Consider the following 18,626-nt stretch of genomic DNA (forward strand, 5'->3'; position numbering starts at 1 on the left):
TCGCTCGCCAGTGATGAGAATCGTGGTATACGTTCACCACTAAATACTTCACCTATGAAAGTGTGCCGGACTATTTTGACGTATTGAGGCCAATGCGGTTAACATTTGATAGTGAAACGACCAATTGGTATCATCTCGCAAAGACATGTTATAGAAGACAAGAATTCCAATGCCTATCCCGAACAGGAATTCAGAGCCCTCAATTTCATCTTCTGCCCTTGAGCTTCTAGTGCATTCGACATCAGTTTAATAACTACGGATAAATATGTTAGCGGGTTCCAGTAATTAAAAGCAAGGTTATAAAAATCTGCTTACCTGGCCAGACACCCGCCTTGTTTAGCAAAAAGGCAGCCGAGAGAACAATTTTCGTGCCATAACCGCCATCAACCAAACTAGGCAGATGATTCCATGACTCTGGTCCTGTTGTGCCAAGGTGAGATATCATATTTTTCATTTTATTCTCGACATTGTTCAAGATATCCTGGATTTTCCGCATCAGATTGCGATCCTCCTCTTCTAGCAAAACTGTCGCTGGAACCTCGTTGAAATCAACATGATCTTGGCCTAGAATTCCAAGGAATGGTCCAATACGCTCTTGAACTGCGGTGGCCCATTCCGCTAATGCTTGTGCAGAATCGAATAAACATATAGCATTTTGGATTGGTAGGTCACGGGAGGTGAACTCAGCAAAGGTATTTCCCCATTCATTCGACATCGAAATGGAATCGGCGGCATAGAAGGCAGCCTTGCGAAGAAGGCGCTCGCTTCTGGACGTTTGCATGCTGTTTTGTCCGCCAGTAACAAGTAAGGAGAGATCATCATTTGAAGAGCCTGATATTGTGAGGTCTGCAACTCCGTAGTCGGCAAGGGATTCTAACATTTGAGCTGAGATCGCGTCATCATTGGCCGGCAGTGAGAATTCTGACTCGGGGTTACTGTTAGAAAGCGACACGGATTGGACCGCTTTAGTAAGCTCATCCGCCATATTGCTCCAATCTCGCTGCCAAAAGGCTTCTTTCGACCGGCCAAGGTTTACGTATAATCGAACATAAGCCAGATCCAATAGTGGTATGCTGTCCGCAGATAACGGGCCGGCGCCAAATGGGTTTGGTCGTTCTAAACTGTGCGTAGGGTTACTGCTCCAAGCTCGTTGCCAAGCTCTGATTGCAGGTTCGATTTGTACATGCATTGCTTCGGTCTCTTGATTCGACCATTGTTTGCCCAAATGTAGCTGTCGTGTTTCCCAGACATAGTTATGCAAAGCATGGATTAATACCAAGCATCCGAAGGTACTTGGCCGCAATTCGCTAGAGACAGATCCGTCTGCTTGGATGGCTGGCCCGTATTGGTTTTGGGATGGAGTCTGGCCCGCAGCAAGAAGTGACTTAAGGGCCGTGGAGAATTCAATCAATGTATTCTCAGCACCTCGCATGGCCTTCCAAGCCTCAGGAGATTCAGCTGCCCAAAGTTGTTCTTCACAAGGCAAGGTAAGACGGATTTCAGAATTCGTAAGAGCAGGAGAGTGATTGTATGTAGAAACCAACAAGCTAGAAAGAGTGAAAATGGCATAAAGCGTTCTCTTTCTTTCCTCAACAATTTTCCACTTCAGCCATTCTTTCCTCTCATTCGGGACCTCTGTGTGTTGTCCCATCCATGTCTCCATATTGGGATCTGACAAATCGCTAGAGGAGGGATTGTACCCAAGTTGGTCAGCAGGCAGAGATTCAGGCGGATGGTACTGGGTCAATTCAGCAGCTCGGGCTAGACTAATAAGGGCCGCGCAATGAGTGCTAGCAATATCAACTGCTGTCTTGTCATCGCAGTTATGACCGTAAATAACATTAAGTAACATCGCTTGCACAAGCCAAAGTGGAGTATTATGAAGAGAATTGTCACGGTTGTAGTTAGAGCGGTTGATAGCAGCGGACATATCAGCTCTCCGTCTCTCCTCAAGATAGAGCTGAATCATCTTCTTGGCAGACTCGAAAAGCTCCTTTGATGGGGCCGAATCGTACTCATAGAGGGCACCAATCGCGGCCATGGAGAGGATAAGGCATCCACCCCCGAGTGCAATATTTCCAGAAGTACCAGAAGATCGAGGTTTCCCTGAATATTCAAGAGCAGTGAAATCCAAGGTTGAAATGTGGAGGAACGGTAAATGTGGATGAAAATAGGTAACATAAGCAGAGACATATCGCTGGAGATCGTATGTACTGGGTAGATTGCAGACATGTTGGGAGTTTCCTAGCATGCTTCCGGGGCTTGAAGGGCTCATAGGTGAGGCACTAAGGGAGTGTTGCGAGAATCGGCGGTTATTGAAACCCGAAGGCTGCTGTAAAGTCCCCATCAAAGCCTGTCGCGTTGAATCAGTGATAGAACTCAAGTAGGCTGGTTGAGAAGTTTGATTATAGCCAGATCCAAAGGACTGAAGGCCATTTGTTCCACCCATGGATGAAATATGGAACGTACTGGTAGGGGCTCCCGAAAGCACGGGTCCATTTATTGACGCCAGAGAAGTAGATGTCGAGAAAGAATGATTAGAAGTATGTCCATGTGAGAGAAGAGACTTAGGGGACACAGTATCGGGAGGTGCAGCAAACTCAGGAAATGTAAGACTGGCGAAATCCAAAACGTATTGTTGTGATTGGCTTTGAGCTTGGGATTGTAGTGTGGCGGGCCAGGTTGTGCTACCAGCGGATGTTGTGGCAGCTTGGTTGGCGGCATCGAGGATTGCTTCACTGAGCCCACTTTGACTTCCTGTACTCATGGCAGATGGCGATGAGCCATCAATTGCGGAGTCGTTGGGTGCGAATGCCACGGTGTTATCGAGGCCATTCAGCCATTCGAATTTAAGGTCATCTTCAAGTGTACTCTGTGTGGCCGTCATATTTGTAAAGTTATGTGAAAAGGGGGACGCAGGGGAATCGGCAAAACCATGAGGTGAGCCTGTAAAATGCAGCTGTGCAGGGTTAATTGTACTTCCCTGGCCCATCATTGCGTCACCCATGCCAAAAGGGACATCGAAGCTCCCAAAAACTGGTGCAGTGCGAAGGGCATCAGGATATTCATTAGTGAGAGCTGCGGTATCCAGTTTTGATAGCCCGTTCAAAGAGCTGATACTTGAGCGATAGTCGAAATTCGGAAGATTTGGGAGGCCTCCAAGACTGGGATGATGGGTATGGCCTGGTTGGGCAGGTCTGGAGGCAGGGTTTGTAGATGCAAACATTCCCACAGCTGCTCCTTCGACGTGACTGATGGTGTTAGCCCTAGGCCTCATAGTATTGGAACCTCCAGCTATTGAGTTTTTCCGCACTCGTGTTGAGCTACTCATACTTTCCCTTCTAACATTTCTTGGGCGTGATGCAGGCGTGGTAGCCATATGAAGTTTTTGCTGATGCCTTAAAAGTAGATCTCTTCGGGCAAAGCATCTTGTGCAATCTGGACATTCAAAGGGCTTCTCCTTTGTGTGAGATCGTTCATGACGCTTCAAATGCTCCAGGCGCGCAAAGGACCTCGTACAGGTCACACATACATGCGGACGAGGTTTATCTGTTTTCGGAGGAGGCACATCTGGGTTGGGCCCTTTCTGTTGGTTCTTATGAACAGAGATCTGATCGGCTGGATGGGATACTGCAATCATGATAAGCACCGTTCGGGCAAAAGCAACAAACGATGGGATGCCGCAATGTAACCCTTACCAGGACCATTCTGCATAACTTCATTAATCGCCGTCAGGTCCTGACTTGGCTCGTTATTAAGAGCAATCTGATCGGCCATCATATTAAATTTGGATATCGTGCGAATTTAATCTTAATCTTAATCGTTCTCGGCAATAATATTGGAATGGGTGAAGGCAGAGAGGTGGCTTAGGTTAGGAATGCTGGGTTGAAATTAGGGAGTTGGATATAATACCGAGTTGACGGTAGATACGGGACGGTTGACATGTAGGAAAGGCTATTGACGTGTAGTTAAGCGAAACAGGGACTTTGACGGGTCACACAGGGATGTCTGTAACATCACATAAGATGAAAGTGAAGAAGTCAGCCGTATTAAACCTAGGCATTGGCGCAAAAGCGAAGTGATAGCAATAGCAACATGAAGAATAGAAAGGGGTGCCGCAAAGATGTCCAAAAACACAGATCCACCAAGACAAAGGTGAATGAGATTGCATATACGTAGAATTGGGGTCGTTGTAATTAGAGACAAGACACAACTCACACAAGTAGATATAGCAGCCAGTAGAATGCCGAAGAGCCTGAGAGTCTCAAACAACGACTGGGTATAGCCACACCAGGCCGAGAACTCTTCTCCTAGACCTCCGCCTAGTATCTCAAGGAAAGCGGAGAGCACGTCGCCCGTTTAACCCAGCAGAAGCTAATCAAGGACTGTTGTTATGTGTCATATGGTGGGTGGTGTAGACGCTCAGCTTCGATGTACAAGCTAGACCAGCAAGGCTGATACCGGCGCCTAGGCGGGAATTGATATCGAAGTATTATGTCTTGTAAAAACAGCGGTAAGGATGGCTATCAGAGTCGCTGCGGCGGATGCAAGCTATGGATGGATCGCATGCGTTGTAAGGATGATCATTCGCTAGCGGAGAGATTGTGCGGTGTGCGAGATATGGTCGTATGTGTTGAAGGTGTGTTTGACTTGTATCTGGTGGACGAGAGGACGGGTCAAAAAGGAATCCTTGCGAGAAGGCGCGGGCGGCAAGAGCAGTAAGCAGGAGCACTGCCAACGTCTGGTATGAATCGTTCCAATTGCCCGCGAGAGGTGAGAGAGATACTGCACACAGCGTGTTGTGTTTCAGCGATGCCAACGCAGGAGATGAAATGTATGAGATGTCAGCGTAAAGCAGAAGAAAGGAGAGGGGGGAAAGCGAGTAGCAGTGAGTGTAATTGCGATATGCCCTTCGGCTGAGGTCGAAAGCAGGGCGTCCAACAATGCTGGATCAGCGTCCTATTGTCGTCCTATTGTTCGTGCTATTTCTTCTCTTTGGCTTCCGTGTCTGCTACTGCTCTTTGCTGACACTCAGATGATGATGATGCTGCTGCTACAACTCTGCCGCTCTGCTCTGCTGCAGACCTTGTCCTTCGTTCTGGCTGTGCTGGTATTCGGCCTTGAGGCTTAAGTATATTATTATTGGTGGCGGCGCTCGCATCGTCTTACATGGGACGACGGTATACTTTCTCCAGCGGTTCCCCTGTATCATGTTAGCGTCGTTCCACACCAAGACTGGGGTTGCTCGTACTAGTATTTCCTTAGCCTGGTCTGTTAGATTACGCCGCCAAACCAAGCTGCTGTTGTCAATCCACGAGATCCATGACAGCCGGGCATCCCACAGTGACTTTTAACCGCTATTATGGAGGATATATCAAGTTTCCATGATCGAGTGTGTTGCTCAGCGATTTCGAACGATGTCGTCAAGGTGATGTCGTCCGAGTTACTCAATGCGGAACAGCGTGTATTGGTTTGTGTACTTTTACGCACGGTTACATTACATCGATACATGAGTTGGGTTTACTTTACTTATATAAGCATACTGTTCCTGGAAGCTTCCCCTGCCGGGGTATCAGGAGGCGGATGGAGAGAATCTACAGTCTATTAAGGGAGAGAGAAGCAGACGATGGAGAGTAAGAGAGTCATATGGTTACATGTCTATGGGGTATTGTTGTCGAGACTCTACCATACTACCGAAATTTAGATGTAGCACATCGAGCTGTCGCAGTACTCTGTACACACAATACAGATCAGGGTACGCAGTGCTGCAGGTGTAACGGGCGGTAATAATGACTCCGCTCTCGACGACAAGGTCACAGCCACATTACATGCCATGGGAGCGAGATGTTGCCATAGAATTCTGTAGAGAGAGAGAAACTGGCGAGAGAAGAAAATATGTTGCAGACGGCAGACGGAGGGATATTCAGCGGGAGCAGCGATGCAAGACGGGCTCTGTTGATCTATCCGCTCAAGCCGGGGGGGGGGGGGGGGGGGGGATCGAGCGTCCTGGCTTGCATATTTCTAACTCATGTCGAAGCTGCAGCATGCAAGTTCAGCCTTCGGGGTTCCGAGGCGATCCTGCGAGGAACCAAAGAGAAGTCTGGTGGCCCGCTGCAAGCCCGTGTAGAGAGATAGTTCAATGTTGGACATAGTAGTGTAGATCGCCGCTCGCTCCGATGATAAGGAAGAGAGATATAACCATTTAACCATCCCAGACCGCGCTGCGTTGCTTCATGGACCTAGACTTCGGTCTCTTCATTCAAGTCGCTCGGCACAAGGCATCAGGGTTTCCATCTGGGCGGAAGCGGCATGGAAGTCGTGTTCCGTTCCACAGACAGTTCATTTCATGCAGTCTTGATGCCAGACCTCTTGATGGAAGAGAAAATCACGTCCTAGTCTTCAGCTGTTTCCAATTGCCCACCTGCCTGCCCGAATATCAAAGAAGTTGGATCAACGCAACCCCATTTATCCGGTACATCCTGGGAAGTTACATCCGCTGTCTTGACATTTTGCTTATATAGTTAATGATATTCTTCTCTTGTCCTCCACCTTAAGATACATGCACAACGAGTTGGAGAACAGAGAACAATCAGCGGCTACCATGTGCAGGAAATACACACAAATACGGAGTACACGGAGAGGGAATTTTTTGATACGGAGAAAGGGCAGATAATGTCTGAGTTCTAAAATTTGGGCTATTTATACTTACTTCGTGTTCGCAGGCCCACAGAACTGGAATAGACGAGCGCAGAAAACCTCAGCACACGCAACCATCCAGTGGTTTGCCCTGAACTCCGGATTTTGATGGCAGATTTTGATGGCAGTGCGGCCAACACGAGCCCTTCCCGAAGTCTTAAGATGACCCCCTGACGGCTTCTTCCCCACAAATTCAACATGAGCTTCCATCGCGTGGAGTCTGGGGGCGCAGTGGATCCTCCAAACTGTCTCCAGACAACCAAATGCACTTGGGTATCATTCTCCGTCTTCCATCGCGATGATGATACAGCATCCAGAAGCTGAGGAGTCGTGAAACTCTCCTAGCCAGACGCGTTCCTAATTTCAGGACCAGGAAAGAGAAATTGGAGACGGCTAATGTAGCAAGAAAGTGAAGGTGACCAAGGACTCGATGTCCAGCCTTTTTTCCCTATGGATACACTTCCAGGGACCTCCTTTGGTTTGGACTTGACTAGCTCCGTATGCTGCCGAGTTATGCTGATCGGGGTTTCGTGAGTACTCCGATTGGATTCCCGAGTAATCATCATTCGGTGGAACTATACGGAGTATCTATCACCATGTTTGGAGCCAGTGCAGAGCTATAGCTATAGTGCACCCAAGCGGCCACTCCTGCGGAGTAACTATCGGTACGCCTCAGTAAACTGCCGTGGCAACAATTCCCAATAGCTGTACTTCAAAATGCGTCGTCAAAGCCATATCTCTCCTCCACGGACAAGAAGCTCTCACAGTGCAACCTCGGCTTTCGACCAGCCAAGGCCTAGGCGTTCAAACCATCTGCTCCAACAGTGGCATCACCAAGCTCTCGAGCATTGACACCGCTGATCTTTGATATTGGGATAGTTAGTTAACGATTCAACCAAAAAAAAAAAAAATTAAGGAACAACGTTGAATCTGAACCTCGTTTCCCGGTATTTCACCGTATTACTGATCGGGTAGTGTCATGATACATTGCCGTGACGTTACAGCAAACTTCGATTTTAGCTGATTATGGACTAGCGGCGGCATTGGTAAGCGGTAAGCTAGTCTGCTTTAGGAATGCGACTGGTCATGTGTTGGCATCCCAAAGTGGACTAGCGGCGCGTATGGAGCTAAGCAAGGACGGAATTACGTCATCTGCGACCTCGGCCAAAGCGTCTTCGACAGTCGAACTTTTTGTTTTTCTCTTCCTGCCGAGTATCACACTCCTGCTTTCTTTTTCGATATTCTTCAGAGCTGTGCCCTTTCTATTCGATACAAGTCAGCACATGCAGTCCTCTCATACAGGAGGCGTCCAAACGGAGATCATCAGGGACAGCCCGTGGTTCGCCATTGTAAACTGGGCAGATTTTTTTGTTCACACAGGAAGCATGGTCCTGCCTATCAAGATGCAGGGAAAATCGTCTCCCCAGGCCAGCAGGGTTAGGAAGGTTCATGGTAAGCCGTTTGAACCCAGCTTCTCGATAACTCTCTGCCAACAAGAAGGGCCTGTCTTGGACGGTTGTCCCTGGTCATCCAGACGCATAATGGAGGCCTTAATACTATTACGGAAGAAGCAGCCCAGCTTGTTGGGATAACTAGATATGCAGCCAGAAAGGCCGCCAATACGAGAGGCCGGCGCCACCTCATCATCTCAGTGGCTCGTTGAGCGTACAGACGAAAGACAAAATCTATGGAATGCATGTCAGAAACTCGGCCGTCAGGGAAAAGTAACATGAAAATACGTGTGAATATCACCCGCATTGGATCCCGTTCTATTTCCAGTCCTCTGGATTACAAGCTTATCTTTTGGCATTGTGTCACCTCGAAGCCTTCCGATAAATGTACAGAGCACTCAAGGTCTTCGTATCAACACGCGGTGACCATGTACTCCGTAGAACAGCAATTAATGTTCGACCCTAGAGTACCATGAAGTCTGAATCGGTCGTCCTCCGCAACGAACCCCCAACTTTCAATCCTTGAGCAAACCAAAACTCATCTTCCCAAATTTCATCAACGAATTGGAATTGATTGTCGATGTCCTCCCGCATGTCGTGCATGACAGCTGGACAGGGATAGGCAGAGACTGGCGTTGTTGATGCATATGTTCTGCCAATCAGGCACAGAGTGTCTTTCCACCCTTCAAAAAGGTTACCAAACTAAAGCAGCGCACATGATGTGATGATATAACTGATATCACCAATATCATCAGGCCGGGGGAAGATTGTTAGCCCTATATAGACAAATTTTACGGAGAAGGTAGAAAGTACTGGCTTCGCGAAGTATTGAATCAATCATTTTGGGTCTTTGCTACTAGGCTTGCCCTCGTTCATGTGGCTCAAACATCAGACTACGCTCTCAAGGCCAAATGCTACTAGTTATATTACGCTAGTTAAGAGGCCTGGGTACAAGAACCCTAGCATTTGAATACGTTGTTCTGCAACCTTGGTCTTGATTTTGTGCATAAATAGAATGCTACACAGACTTGAAGGCTACACGTCTATTTTTTAGAGAGCGTAGACAAAAAGAGGCCCCAAAGATACTTGCGAAACTCTTATCGAAAGCTGTAGTTTCCGCTTTACCCTTGGTACTTTACGTTGCTCGAAATTAGAATGTTGATGGTCAGATCCACCCCTGCCTAATATCTTGACTTTTATACTTACGCCCTTCTAGCTTGCTCCGCCCAAGCACTGCAGCCTGAGGAGGTTGGAAATATGGAGCAATCCCCAGAAACCTATAATGCACTAATACTAACACTATTGATCTAGAGGAAATTGTGATTTGATTAGCCGGAACAGAAGTTTTACTAATGCTTCTATAGGCCCCGGTCATGTAATAGACCATTTAGATCCTCGCCAGCGTGTTTTCTGGAAACTTAGAACGGAGACCAGAAATCGGAATAGCGTTATTTATCTACTAGGGTTTACGAATGGAAATGAACTAACTATTTGGCCCGTCAAGATAGTCAGCTAGCCGATCTAGCATGGCGACTATTCGATTCAGTAGGTAACTAAACGCCCTCAGTTTAGGAATAAATTAGACATGGTAATTACATTCATCTCAAGGTCCAAAAAATGTAAAGGTATCTTGCACTCCAAAAAAAAGTCATTCTTCCGCTGATGCTATTGTCTTCTTCACAGTTACATTGTCGGTTCGCTCCAGTTCGTTGCTCTTTTCCTGCTCCGTACACTTTTCGCCCTCTCTTTGCCCCGGCTCATTTCTGCAGAGCCTCCCATCTGACAGTACGAAAGCGAGTTCTTGAAGGTATTCCCTCCTGTGTCCTGTCCGCCATTGTCCTTTGCTCTTTGCTTTCCACCATCTAAGTTTAGAGCCTGTAGGGAGGGATTGTCCAGGTTTACCCCCGGATAGCCACCATATCATGGGTGGGAGCTCTTCATCATCCTCCAATCGACGCATATTCCCCTTCTTTCCCATCCAGCTGCCGCATCCTCCTCGTAGGTGCAGCATCTCCTCCACCCATTCGGTCTTATCTTGGGCGAGTATCTCAGGAACCTCGGCTAAAATGACGCTTTTATCAACCGTCTCCCACCCAGTACGAACAACAGGAGGAATTGGCCTCGTAGACAGTGCTGCCCGAGCCCGTACTTTTCTCACCAGGAACGGCTTTTGTGATCGGCGGTTTGCCTTTAAGATAATATCCGCAAGTGTGAATGAAGACCTCGACACTTCCACTTGATGCTGTGTCACCTGTATTCTATTCCGAAGAACTGCAGGCGCTGAAACATATCGACGAAATGCCAGTCGAGCCTGACATGGCGAGCGGTTTGGTAACTCCTCTGGTGGGATATTCGTGATACCACGATTTTGAGTAGAAGCTGCGTCTGAGGTTTGATGCGACGCCGGTGGTGCTTCTATGCTGATTCCCCCCATTGCCTCAACGCATACATCAACTGATAGATTTGATGACGGGTTTTCATTATTCGTTTGGATAGCATTTTCAGAAAGAACGCAGTTCTTTTGATCTTTGGCGCCTAGCTCCTTGACTTGCTCCTTTTGAGCAATCTGGTTTGGATCACGCATGGTTTGAGGGATTCGGTGGTAAATTGGTAGGACGCCGTTCAGTGATTATGATATCCCTGAGCTGCTTAGTTTTAATTTCCTCAAGGGTTTCTAGAAGGGGTTGAGTAGCCAGTACTTGAAAGATTAGAGTCCTATACGTTTATCGCTGATGAAGAAAAACGTAAGTAGAGGGCAGATGGCGTACGGGGAGTTGATTTTGATAAAGCATGGTTCATAGTGGCCTAAAGTGACAATATATAACAAGGAATTCACAACTATGTGTGATAGCCTCTCAGTATAACGTCACTGCATCCCATCTAGTTATGTTTTGATTGTTTGGCTGTCACTGCCATTTGCTAGAAGTTCATGGTGTATAGATCCATGGTAAGGGCTCACTCACCATCAACCTTATTTTGGGTTTATATGGAAAGGAACTTCGTCTTTTATCACTATGATTCTCAAATAATATTCTTCACTCAAAAAGTAGATAGACCGCGAAATATTATTGCTGGATAAGATTTCGAGGGTATCAACTATAAAGACCGTAAGTAAATACTCTGGGCGGATGAAATTAACTTCAGGGCATATAATCATATTGGACCTGCCCTTTTATTTAATATAGTTCTTCTAATTTTTTTATTGTCCTCCTTGAATCATTAGCCTGGACTAATACAAAGACTAGAACAGTACTTTTTTTTTTTGCTCGCTATGGATAGTATACCATGGACCCTAAACGCTGATAGTTTTAAAGACACTGTATAATAAGTTAGTTGATTAGTGCAAACAAAGCTATGTAAGGAGATAAGCAACTTACCCAAAACCATTACCTCCAGTAGCCATGATTGTACCCGGCATCTGCTCCTGCCAATGCAACTCCTTCACTAACTCCATATAATGTACGAACAGTAGTTGAGATGGAACATCAGCTAAGCCAGCTTCCTCTCGTGACTCCTCATCGTCCAGCTCAACTGCAAGATCCCACAGCGTAAGGGTGTTGTCCGCGGAGCTCACAGCGACAACGCTGTCGTCCGTTGGATGCCATTCAATACTGGTGATTGGCTCCGTATGGAAATCGAATGAAGCGACAGCCTCTGCCTTAATCTGAGAAGAACCGCTATTCGAAGGTTCAGGTTTCCACTGCCTCAAATCCCAAACACCCCACTGGCCATCATCGGCACCCGTAGCGAGGAGATGGAAAGTCTGCTTAGACCAACTCATCACATTAATGTCTGTATTTGAGATCTTCACGTCAACTGCTGGCTTCCGAGATTTAGACCGGACATCCCACACTTTCACAGTTCCATCGCTGCTGGCAGATGCAAACACATTCTTCTCGTTGGGTGACCATTGAATTTCTTCGACGGATGATGAATGTCCGACAAATGGCCGGGAGTCAGTAACCCACCCACCACCCTCAGACCGAGTGGTGACGTATATCAGACCATCATTGTCACCTGTAAGAAGCTTCCCTAGAGGGTAAAGAGGGGACCAATCGAGTGCATATCCTTCCGATTTATGCATCCGTAGCGTGGACAGTGGTTTGGCTGCCGATGGAGGAATTATCAAGCCTGGATTGTCAAAACTGGCTAGATGCTGCGACACATCATGGATAACAATCTGTGTATTCTCTAACATGCATGCTGCAAGGGTCTGAGGAGGCTTTGTGGGGTCTCCGGAGGCATGTGGTGTCTGGTGTGACCGAATCCGGTTAGTTGTGAAATTGAGAGGTATCGACTTCGACTCGAGTATAGGATCTGAAGAGGAATCATCGTCCGAGTCGGATTCGTCATCTGAGTCCTCGTTACGTTCGCGTTCCATTCTACTTAGCCCGCTTAATTTGAGTACCATAAGCTCGTTTTCCTTCGCCCTTCTCGAGTCTGCTTGTGTACCAGCAACTGCATACACGGTGGCAGGGTATAATTTTCGATTATCACCCAAGCTATCTCTGACAATGTCGAATGATAGACACGGCCAGGGTGTGCTGAGAGTATGAAGCATATCGTAAGTTGATGGGTCGGGTGATAGAGTCTCCCCGGGGGCCAGCTTCGTTCTGCCTGGGATGAATGTCTGTTTGTCCACTTCCATAGCATCTACAGATGAAGAAACGATCCATTAGTCATTACATCATTCTAGCCGCAACAGAGACAGGCCGGGGGCATAAGAAGAGGGAAAGGGAATCAAAGAAACAGATTGGTATGCACACCGCAGAACCCAGGCTTCTAGGGCAACCACATACCCCTTTGCTCTTCAGCTTCACGCTCTGCATCTGGTCGGCCGTCAACTCCAGCTTCTAGGATCTCATCTTCACTCTCGAACTCGTCTTCAAATTCGTCTTCAAATTCTCCCATCTCGTCCGGCGGGGCGTCTTCCATGGGCCGATCGCCAGCTTTCAGGGCCCCTCGAGGCTCGTCCGCCTCTACTGCACGCTTCGGCATGGTGGATTGTGTCTATCGTTTGCTCAATCCAAGGGAGGCAAAACGATTCAAGGGTGCAACGCTGCAGTCGAGGGTATGGAAGAAAATCGGTGCTTCGTTTTGTGTTATCGATAAAAAAAAATTCTTTATTATTATTATTATTAATTTTTTTTTTTTTTTTTTTTTTTTTTTTTTTTTTTTTTTTTTTTTTTTTTTTTGAATTCCCACATGTTTGGGTGCAAATGCGGGCCCGCGCTAGTCTTCTTTTGGGCCAATCCCAGCTTGCGTTTGCTGGTTCTCGCTTTTGGATGAACTTCGCCTTTTGATAGACGGGAAACGCTCACGAAGAACCGCAGTTAGACAGCTAAAACGGCGAGTTGCAGCAGTATTTCTTTTTATTTTTCTTATTCGGGAGCCAGGTTACCTCTTTTCGACCTGAGACCCGGCCTTCAGTCGCTTGATAGTCCCTTGACCGACACTACCGCGGCTGCCTCGAGTCTACGCGCCTAAACCTTGAGCTCTCCCTTAAGCTCCCCTGGCTAAGGAGAACGAAAAAGAAGACGCCTGATAGGCTTTCTATACGTCGGAGTGGCATTCCTTTCGCACCTAGGGGCTTCCCCTCGTACTTCCTGCATGCGCAGTCCTTTCGTTCAACGCCGAAACTGAGCAGAAACTGACGTATTTGTCGAGAACGGACGAGCCTTTCATCACGCGAGAGACCTTGGGTCTATTTATGCCCGTCCTCCCAGCCTGACAATTCGTGTGATACCATCTCTTGATACGCTGTGAGGGCTGCTTTTTAGCCCAGACGTGGAGATGGATACGTTGACGAAAGAGGTTGACAAGCTCCAGGTTGAAGACGATCCCACTGTGACACAACCCACGGAGACAACAACAACAACTACATCAACAACAGCAGCAGATGCTGACCAACCGCCGCCCCCGGCTGAAACTGAACTTGTAGCAGCGCCAACACCTGGATCTGCACAGGATCCTGCGTCTACTGTAGAACACGCTCCAGAGCCTGAGTCCGCACCAGTCCCTGAAAACTTGGTTCCACAAACCCCGGAGCAAGAAATTCCCGCCCGTATTGATGAGACGCCCTCGAATTATTCACAGACGTACAATAACGGCTATAGCAACGGACAGCAAAGTCACCACTCGTCATTCTCCCCTGAATACATTCAGTCAACTACACCAGCGCTACATACACATGAGAGTGATCTCTCACCTGCGTCAAGGCATAACTCCCCCACCATGTCTTATCAACAATACCAACTTCCCTCACAACCCGCCTCTCGTCCAGGATCGGGGGTGTCGAACTCTGGAGATAGATATGGATACTCTCAGCAATACCACGACCAGAATCCAAGGCAGCAACAGCAGCAGCAGCAGCAGCAGCAGCATCAACAGCAAACACAACAGCATCAGCAACAATCGGCAGCACCAAGCAAGAATAGTGTTGTGATTAAGGTTGGAATGGTTGGTGACGCTCAGATTGGCAAAACGAGTTTGATGGTCAAGTATGTCGAGGGTAGCTGGGACGAGGACTATATCCAGACTTTAGGTTGGCATCCCCGCAGTAGATAAATTTTGTGAAGCACTGATCACTAACACCACGGAACCAGGGGTCAATTTCATGGAAAAGACTATTTCAATCCGGAACACAGAAATCACCTTTTCAATCTGGGATCTAGGTGGACAGCGAGAATTTGTCAACATGTTACCCCTTGTCTGCAATGACGCAGTGGCCATCTTGTTCATGTTCGACCTCACCCGGAAAAGTACACTTAATTCCATCAAAGAGTGGTATCGACAAGGGAGAGGATTCAACAAGACTGCCATACCTTTCCTCGTTGGAACTAAATATGATCATTTTGTCAATTTCCCCCGCGAAGACCAGGAGGAAATATCAATACAAGTAAGACCCTTAGCCTTTTTGCAATTTTTGGTTACAAACTGTAGAATGAAGGCTGATTAGTCCTGACAGGCCAAACGGTTTGCCAAGGCGATGAGGGCGAGTTTAATATTTAGTAGCACCAGCCACAGTATCAACGTACAAAAGGTGGGTTGTTGCGCCATTCAATTTATTCCAAGGTCCTCTGCTAACTGTACTCTGTAAGATATTTAAAATCGTCCTCAGCAAGGCATTTGACCTTAAATGCACAATCCCTGAGATTGAGAATATTGGTGAACCCTTGTTGCTGTATCAATCTGTCTAAGCCGAGGACAAGGTGTTGATGAAAGTGACGACTATATATGTCTCCATGATGTAACGGACTAGCAACTACGATCGACGAAACAAGTCTTGCTATCAATGGTCCCACGCTGAAGATAAGATGGCCGTTTCCGAATAGCCTCTGAGAGAGAGGGAGCGGGAGTTGACGGAGCTGGTGGTTTCTCCGTCGTGTGTTGGGGGCGTCCAAACAGTTTTAATATCCAAGGCCGCTGTCTGTTGACGTCGTTCTTTTCTTGATGGTGTATTATCTCTTGGGCTATTAACTACTCCGGCCGTCAATCCCGGTTAGCTATAGCTGTTTTAGCTAGTCTTTTAACTGATATATCCATATATCTTCCTTTCTTCTTCGCCTTTTCTTTTCTTTGCACATCGTCAAGGCCTTCCATTTTGAGGAAGCAGAGCCGCGCTGTATATTGACCAATAGGCAGAAGCCTTCCCGTCCTCCCAATACGCTTATCAAGACTTTTTCTCACTTCTTATTGGACAATTACACATCCGACATTCCATCTGGCCAATAGGATCTTCCAGTCCAACAACCGCCCCTGTTGCTTACTTAATTTAAGGTTAATTTTTTTCTAGCAAGAAGTAACATAACATGTGAAACAAACCAACCGGAATCCAGTGCGCAATCAGCTAATAAAAGCAAAGACAGGACGAGGACGGATCTCAGGGTAGCGAGATGCACGAAGCCGGCAAAGTATCTGGGGCTGGGCGCAGCAAGTGGGCTTGACATGACGTGGGGCTAAGCAACTTATTATTACTTGACGCTGGCATCTTCTAATATACCCCCAAGACTGGTCCCGTCCAACTTGAACAGGGGATAACTCCGTCCACTCCATATATATAACGACCTTGCGATGACTCGTTCGACTCTGGCCTCACTTCACCCACTGTTCGCACAACGAAAACCAGTAACTCCTCACCGTCGAGGAGGGATTTCGGGCAAATGATTCGAGGCAAGGAAGTTCTCCCTCCTCCCGTCGTCACCAGAACCGGGCAGAAAAAGCCTCCTCCACCTCCTCCGTCCAAGGGAAGCAGGGCAGTCGCAGCAGGCCCTCCCTTGCCACCAAGGAACAAGAGCCAAGCAGCCTCGTCCCCAGTTCCACCCGCGCTTCCTCCTAGAACACCATCAGACTACGGTCGGTCGTCCAGTGAATATACGCCCTCGAGCGCATCTGTATCTTCGAATTCATCCAGCACAGAGGCCAAACCTGATGGCTTTCGTGTTCGAGCCCCAGTGTGGGATCAAACCGAGCTGCCCTGTGTCACACTGTGGAAAGGGAAAACCAAAGATACCAAGGATGTTAGTAGCGAAAGGAAAGCAGACGAGATCAATTCTCAGCCTGCTTCCGACGCCCAAGGGCTGAGAGGAAATGTAGCAGCGTTACGGAGTCAATTGGCTGGCCATAACATCATTGCTCCAGCTACGGCTCCTCCACCAAAGGCTGCGAAACCGAAACTTCCTCCCCGTATGAACTCGACACCTCTCCCACAGGCGCATCAACCGCAGCATTTCCAAGACCGGCCGCTGCTGGAGAGAGTCGAGTCGGCATCCCCCACACAGAGAAAGCTACCTCCACCACCACCACCTCGGGGAGCCGACCTCCAAAAGATCAGGCAGGTTTCATCCTCAAGCCTGAACAAAACTGCTAGTGAAGCCGTCAAGGATAATATAGGTTGTTTTGATAAAGTCAAAAGGATTTCGCGTGCTCCTCCTTCAGTACCTCTTGCATCGCGGCCAAAGCTGCCTCCAGTACCTACAAGCTCAAAACCCCAAATTGGTTCTACAGCTCGTAGAAGTACAACTAACTCTACCAATGGTTCAACTATATGCTTTAAATGCCGTGACTTTTCTACTGCCGATGCACACGCCGCTAGATTTCCTTGCCAATCTCTTCCGTCGCACGATTTGGCCTGGCTGTCATCCCAACTCACATCTCCATTCCCATCACCGACGGATAAAGCACGTGTGATCTTTACATGGCTACATCACAACGTACGATATGATGTAGAAAGCTTCTTCCAAGGCAAAAGAACGCCACAGTCCCCGGACCATGTGTTCACCCATGGGCTCGCTGTTTGCGCTGGATTTGCATCCTTATTCGAAACCCTGGCCAAATATGCTGGTCTAGAAGCCAAGGTGATAAGCGGCCATGGGACAGGCTACGGCTTTAAACCACTTGCCCCTGGAGCACCAATACCCCCATACGAAGGCAACCATGCGTGGAATGTAGTGCGCATTGACAATGGACATTGGAAGTTAATTGATTGCTGCTGGGGCGCTGGACACGTTGAGGGTGCAAATCTGCCTTATGTACAAAAGTTCTCGCCCAAACACTTTATCATGTCTAATGACGAGTTTGGACTCGACCATTACCCAGAGAATGGATCTGACTTTTACCGTGAAGATGGGCGTACAGACATCACTTGGGAGGAATATATAGGTGGTGGCCTGAGGGCTCAGATGCACATACCTACTGACCCTCCCACCCTGTTCGATAATGCCGTTGAAGACCACGGCATCGGAAAATATACCCTTCAGCCCGGAACGAAGTCCATCTCCATCAGAGAAGTGTCCGGGCGCTCTGTACATTTTCAGTTCGCTCTCATCTGCGAGCACTGGTCTATCGTTAAGCACGGCGGTAAGAAAGCCGCATCCTTCTTCGTCCTAGCTCCGCATGGACTCGACGGTAGAGAAGACAAGTTCGTCCCCTTCAACCACGTCCGCGGTACTAATGCTGGGGGAGGCGGCGACTACTGGTATCTGGACATCCCCGACGGCAGGACGTTGGGTTGTGCGGGGCAGAAGTTGATGATATTCGAGTTGACGAGCTTTGGGACCCAGACTGACCTGCGTGGCTTGACGATGGCAGAGTACGAACAGGGAGTTGGTAGAGTTGGGATGGGTTTCAAAGCACTTGCTGAATGGACTCTTGTCGAGTAGCTGTTGTCCCCCCACCTCCGTTTACGTTTCTTTCAGTGTTTTATTATTATACGTGATTCTACAAAGGGCATGCGTTTGATGGTTCTCAATGATATTATTAGGGCAGACATAGAAGGACAGACAGCATTAATGGTAATCTTTGGCTTCAAGACGGTTTATTAGAACGATTCAACCCAGCACCCGGACTTTTACCTGTGTACTCCGTACGGAGCGCCACTTTTGGTGGAGACATCCTTTTCTTGTCTGCTTTCTGGCAATAATGCCTTTACTCGAGCGGCCAGCGGAGGATCCAGAATAACAAGAGGCTGTCATAACAGGG

General features: G+C 47.8%; 5 protein-coding genes across 8 annotated transcripts; 2 read left to right on the forward strand and 3 right to left on the reverse strand.

The window, feature by feature from the left end:
* Nucleotides 1–173: 173 nt before the first annotated feature.
* Nucleotides 174–5,926, reverse strand: TERG_05385 (uncharacterized protein; the record flags this gene model as incomplete). The annotated part of the gene is made up of 2 exons (XM_047748424.1): nt 316–5,926; nt 174–253 (listed from the first exon to the last, which is right to left on the reverse strand). The coding sequence occupies exons 1-2, from the start codon at nt 3,638–3,640 to the stop codon at nt 174–176; spliced, it is 3,405 nt and encodes a 1,134-aa protein (XP_047604406.1). The 5' UTR covers nt 3,641–5,926.
* Nucleotides 5,927–8,292: 2,366 nt separating this feature from the next.
* Nucleotides 8,293–10,731, reverse strand: TERG_05387 (uncharacterized protein; the record flags this gene model as incomplete). The annotated part of the gene is made up of 1 exon (XM_047748425.1): nt 8,293–10,731. The coding sequence occupies one exon, from the start codon at nt 10,729–10,731 to the stop codon at nt 9,796–9,798; it is 936 nt and encodes a 311-aa protein (XP_047604407.1). The 3' UTR covers nt 8,293–9,795.
* A 708-nt stretch (nt 10,732–11,439) lies between these two features.
* TERG_05388 (uncharacterized protein) lies at nt 11,440–12,795 on the reverse strand (the record flags this gene model as incomplete). Its single annotated transcript, XM_003234749.2, has 2 exons — nt 11,440–11,464; nt 11,525–12,795. 2 exons carry the CDS (start codon nt 12,793–12,795, stop codon nt 11,440–11,442), a joined length of 1,296 nt encoding a protein of 431 aa, XP_003234797.2.
* An 870-nt stretch (nt 12,796–13,665) lies between these two features.
* TERG_05389 (septum-promoting GTP-binding protein 1) lies at nt 13,666–15,470 on the forward strand. 4 transcript variants are annotated; one of them, XM_003234750.2, is made up of 4 exons: nt 13,666–14,691; nt 14,753–15,045; nt 15,115–15,189; nt 15,248–15,470. In XM_003234750.2, the coding sequence occupies exons 1-4, from the start codon at nt 13,941–13,943 to the stop codon at nt 15,344–15,346; spliced, it is 1,218 nt and encodes a 405-aa protein (XP_003234798.1). In that variant the 5' UTR covers nt 13,666–13,940; the 3' UTR covers nt 15,347–15,470. The 4 variants fall into 4 exon arrangements, with proteins under 4 accessions (XP_003234798.1, XP_047606587.1, XP_047606585.1 ...); XM_047749976.1 differs by having other exon boundaries at nt 14,753–15,189; XM_047749974.1 differs by having other exon boundaries at nt 15,115–15,470.
* A 78-nt stretch (nt 15,471–15,548) lies between these two features.
* Nucleotides 15,549–18,564, forward strand: TERG_05390 (uncharacterized protein). The gene has a single exon (XM_003234751.2). The coding sequence runs from the start codon at nt 16,310–16,312 to the stop codon at nt 18,305–18,307; it is 1,998 nt and encodes a 665-aa protein (XP_003234799.1). The 5' UTR covers nt 15,549–16,309; the 3' UTR covers nt 18,308–18,564.
* Nucleotides 18,565–18,626: the final 62 nt, after the last annotated feature.

This window comes from Trichophyton rubrum (genome assembly GCF_000151425.1).
Source record: "Trichophyton rubrum CBS 118892 genomic scaffold supercont2.5, whole genome shotgun sequence".
In the NCBI taxonomy this organism is placed as follows: Eukaryota; Fungi; Ascomycota; class Eurotiomycetes; order Onygenales; family Arthrodermataceae; genus Trichophyton; species Trichophyton rubrum.

Excerpts from the sequence above, each read along its gene's own strand:
- TERG_05389 (XM_003234750.2), top strand. The coding sequence starts at position 13,941 with ATGGATACGTTGACGAAAGAGGTTGACAAGCTCCAGGTTGAAGACGAT. Across the intron at positions 15,046-15,114 it reads AGGAGGAAATATCAATACAA|GCCAAACGGTTTGCCAAGGC; the intron begins GTAAGACCCTTA and ends TAGTCCTGACAG. Across the intron at positions 15,190-15,247 it reads ACAGTATCAACGTACAAAAG|ATATTTAAAATCGTCCTCAG; the intron begins GTGGGTTGTTGC and ends GTACTCTGTAAG.
- TERG_05390 (XM_003234751.2), top strand. The coding sequence starts at position 16,310 with ATGATTCGAGGCAAGGAAGTTCTCCCTCCTCCCGTCGTCACCAGAACC.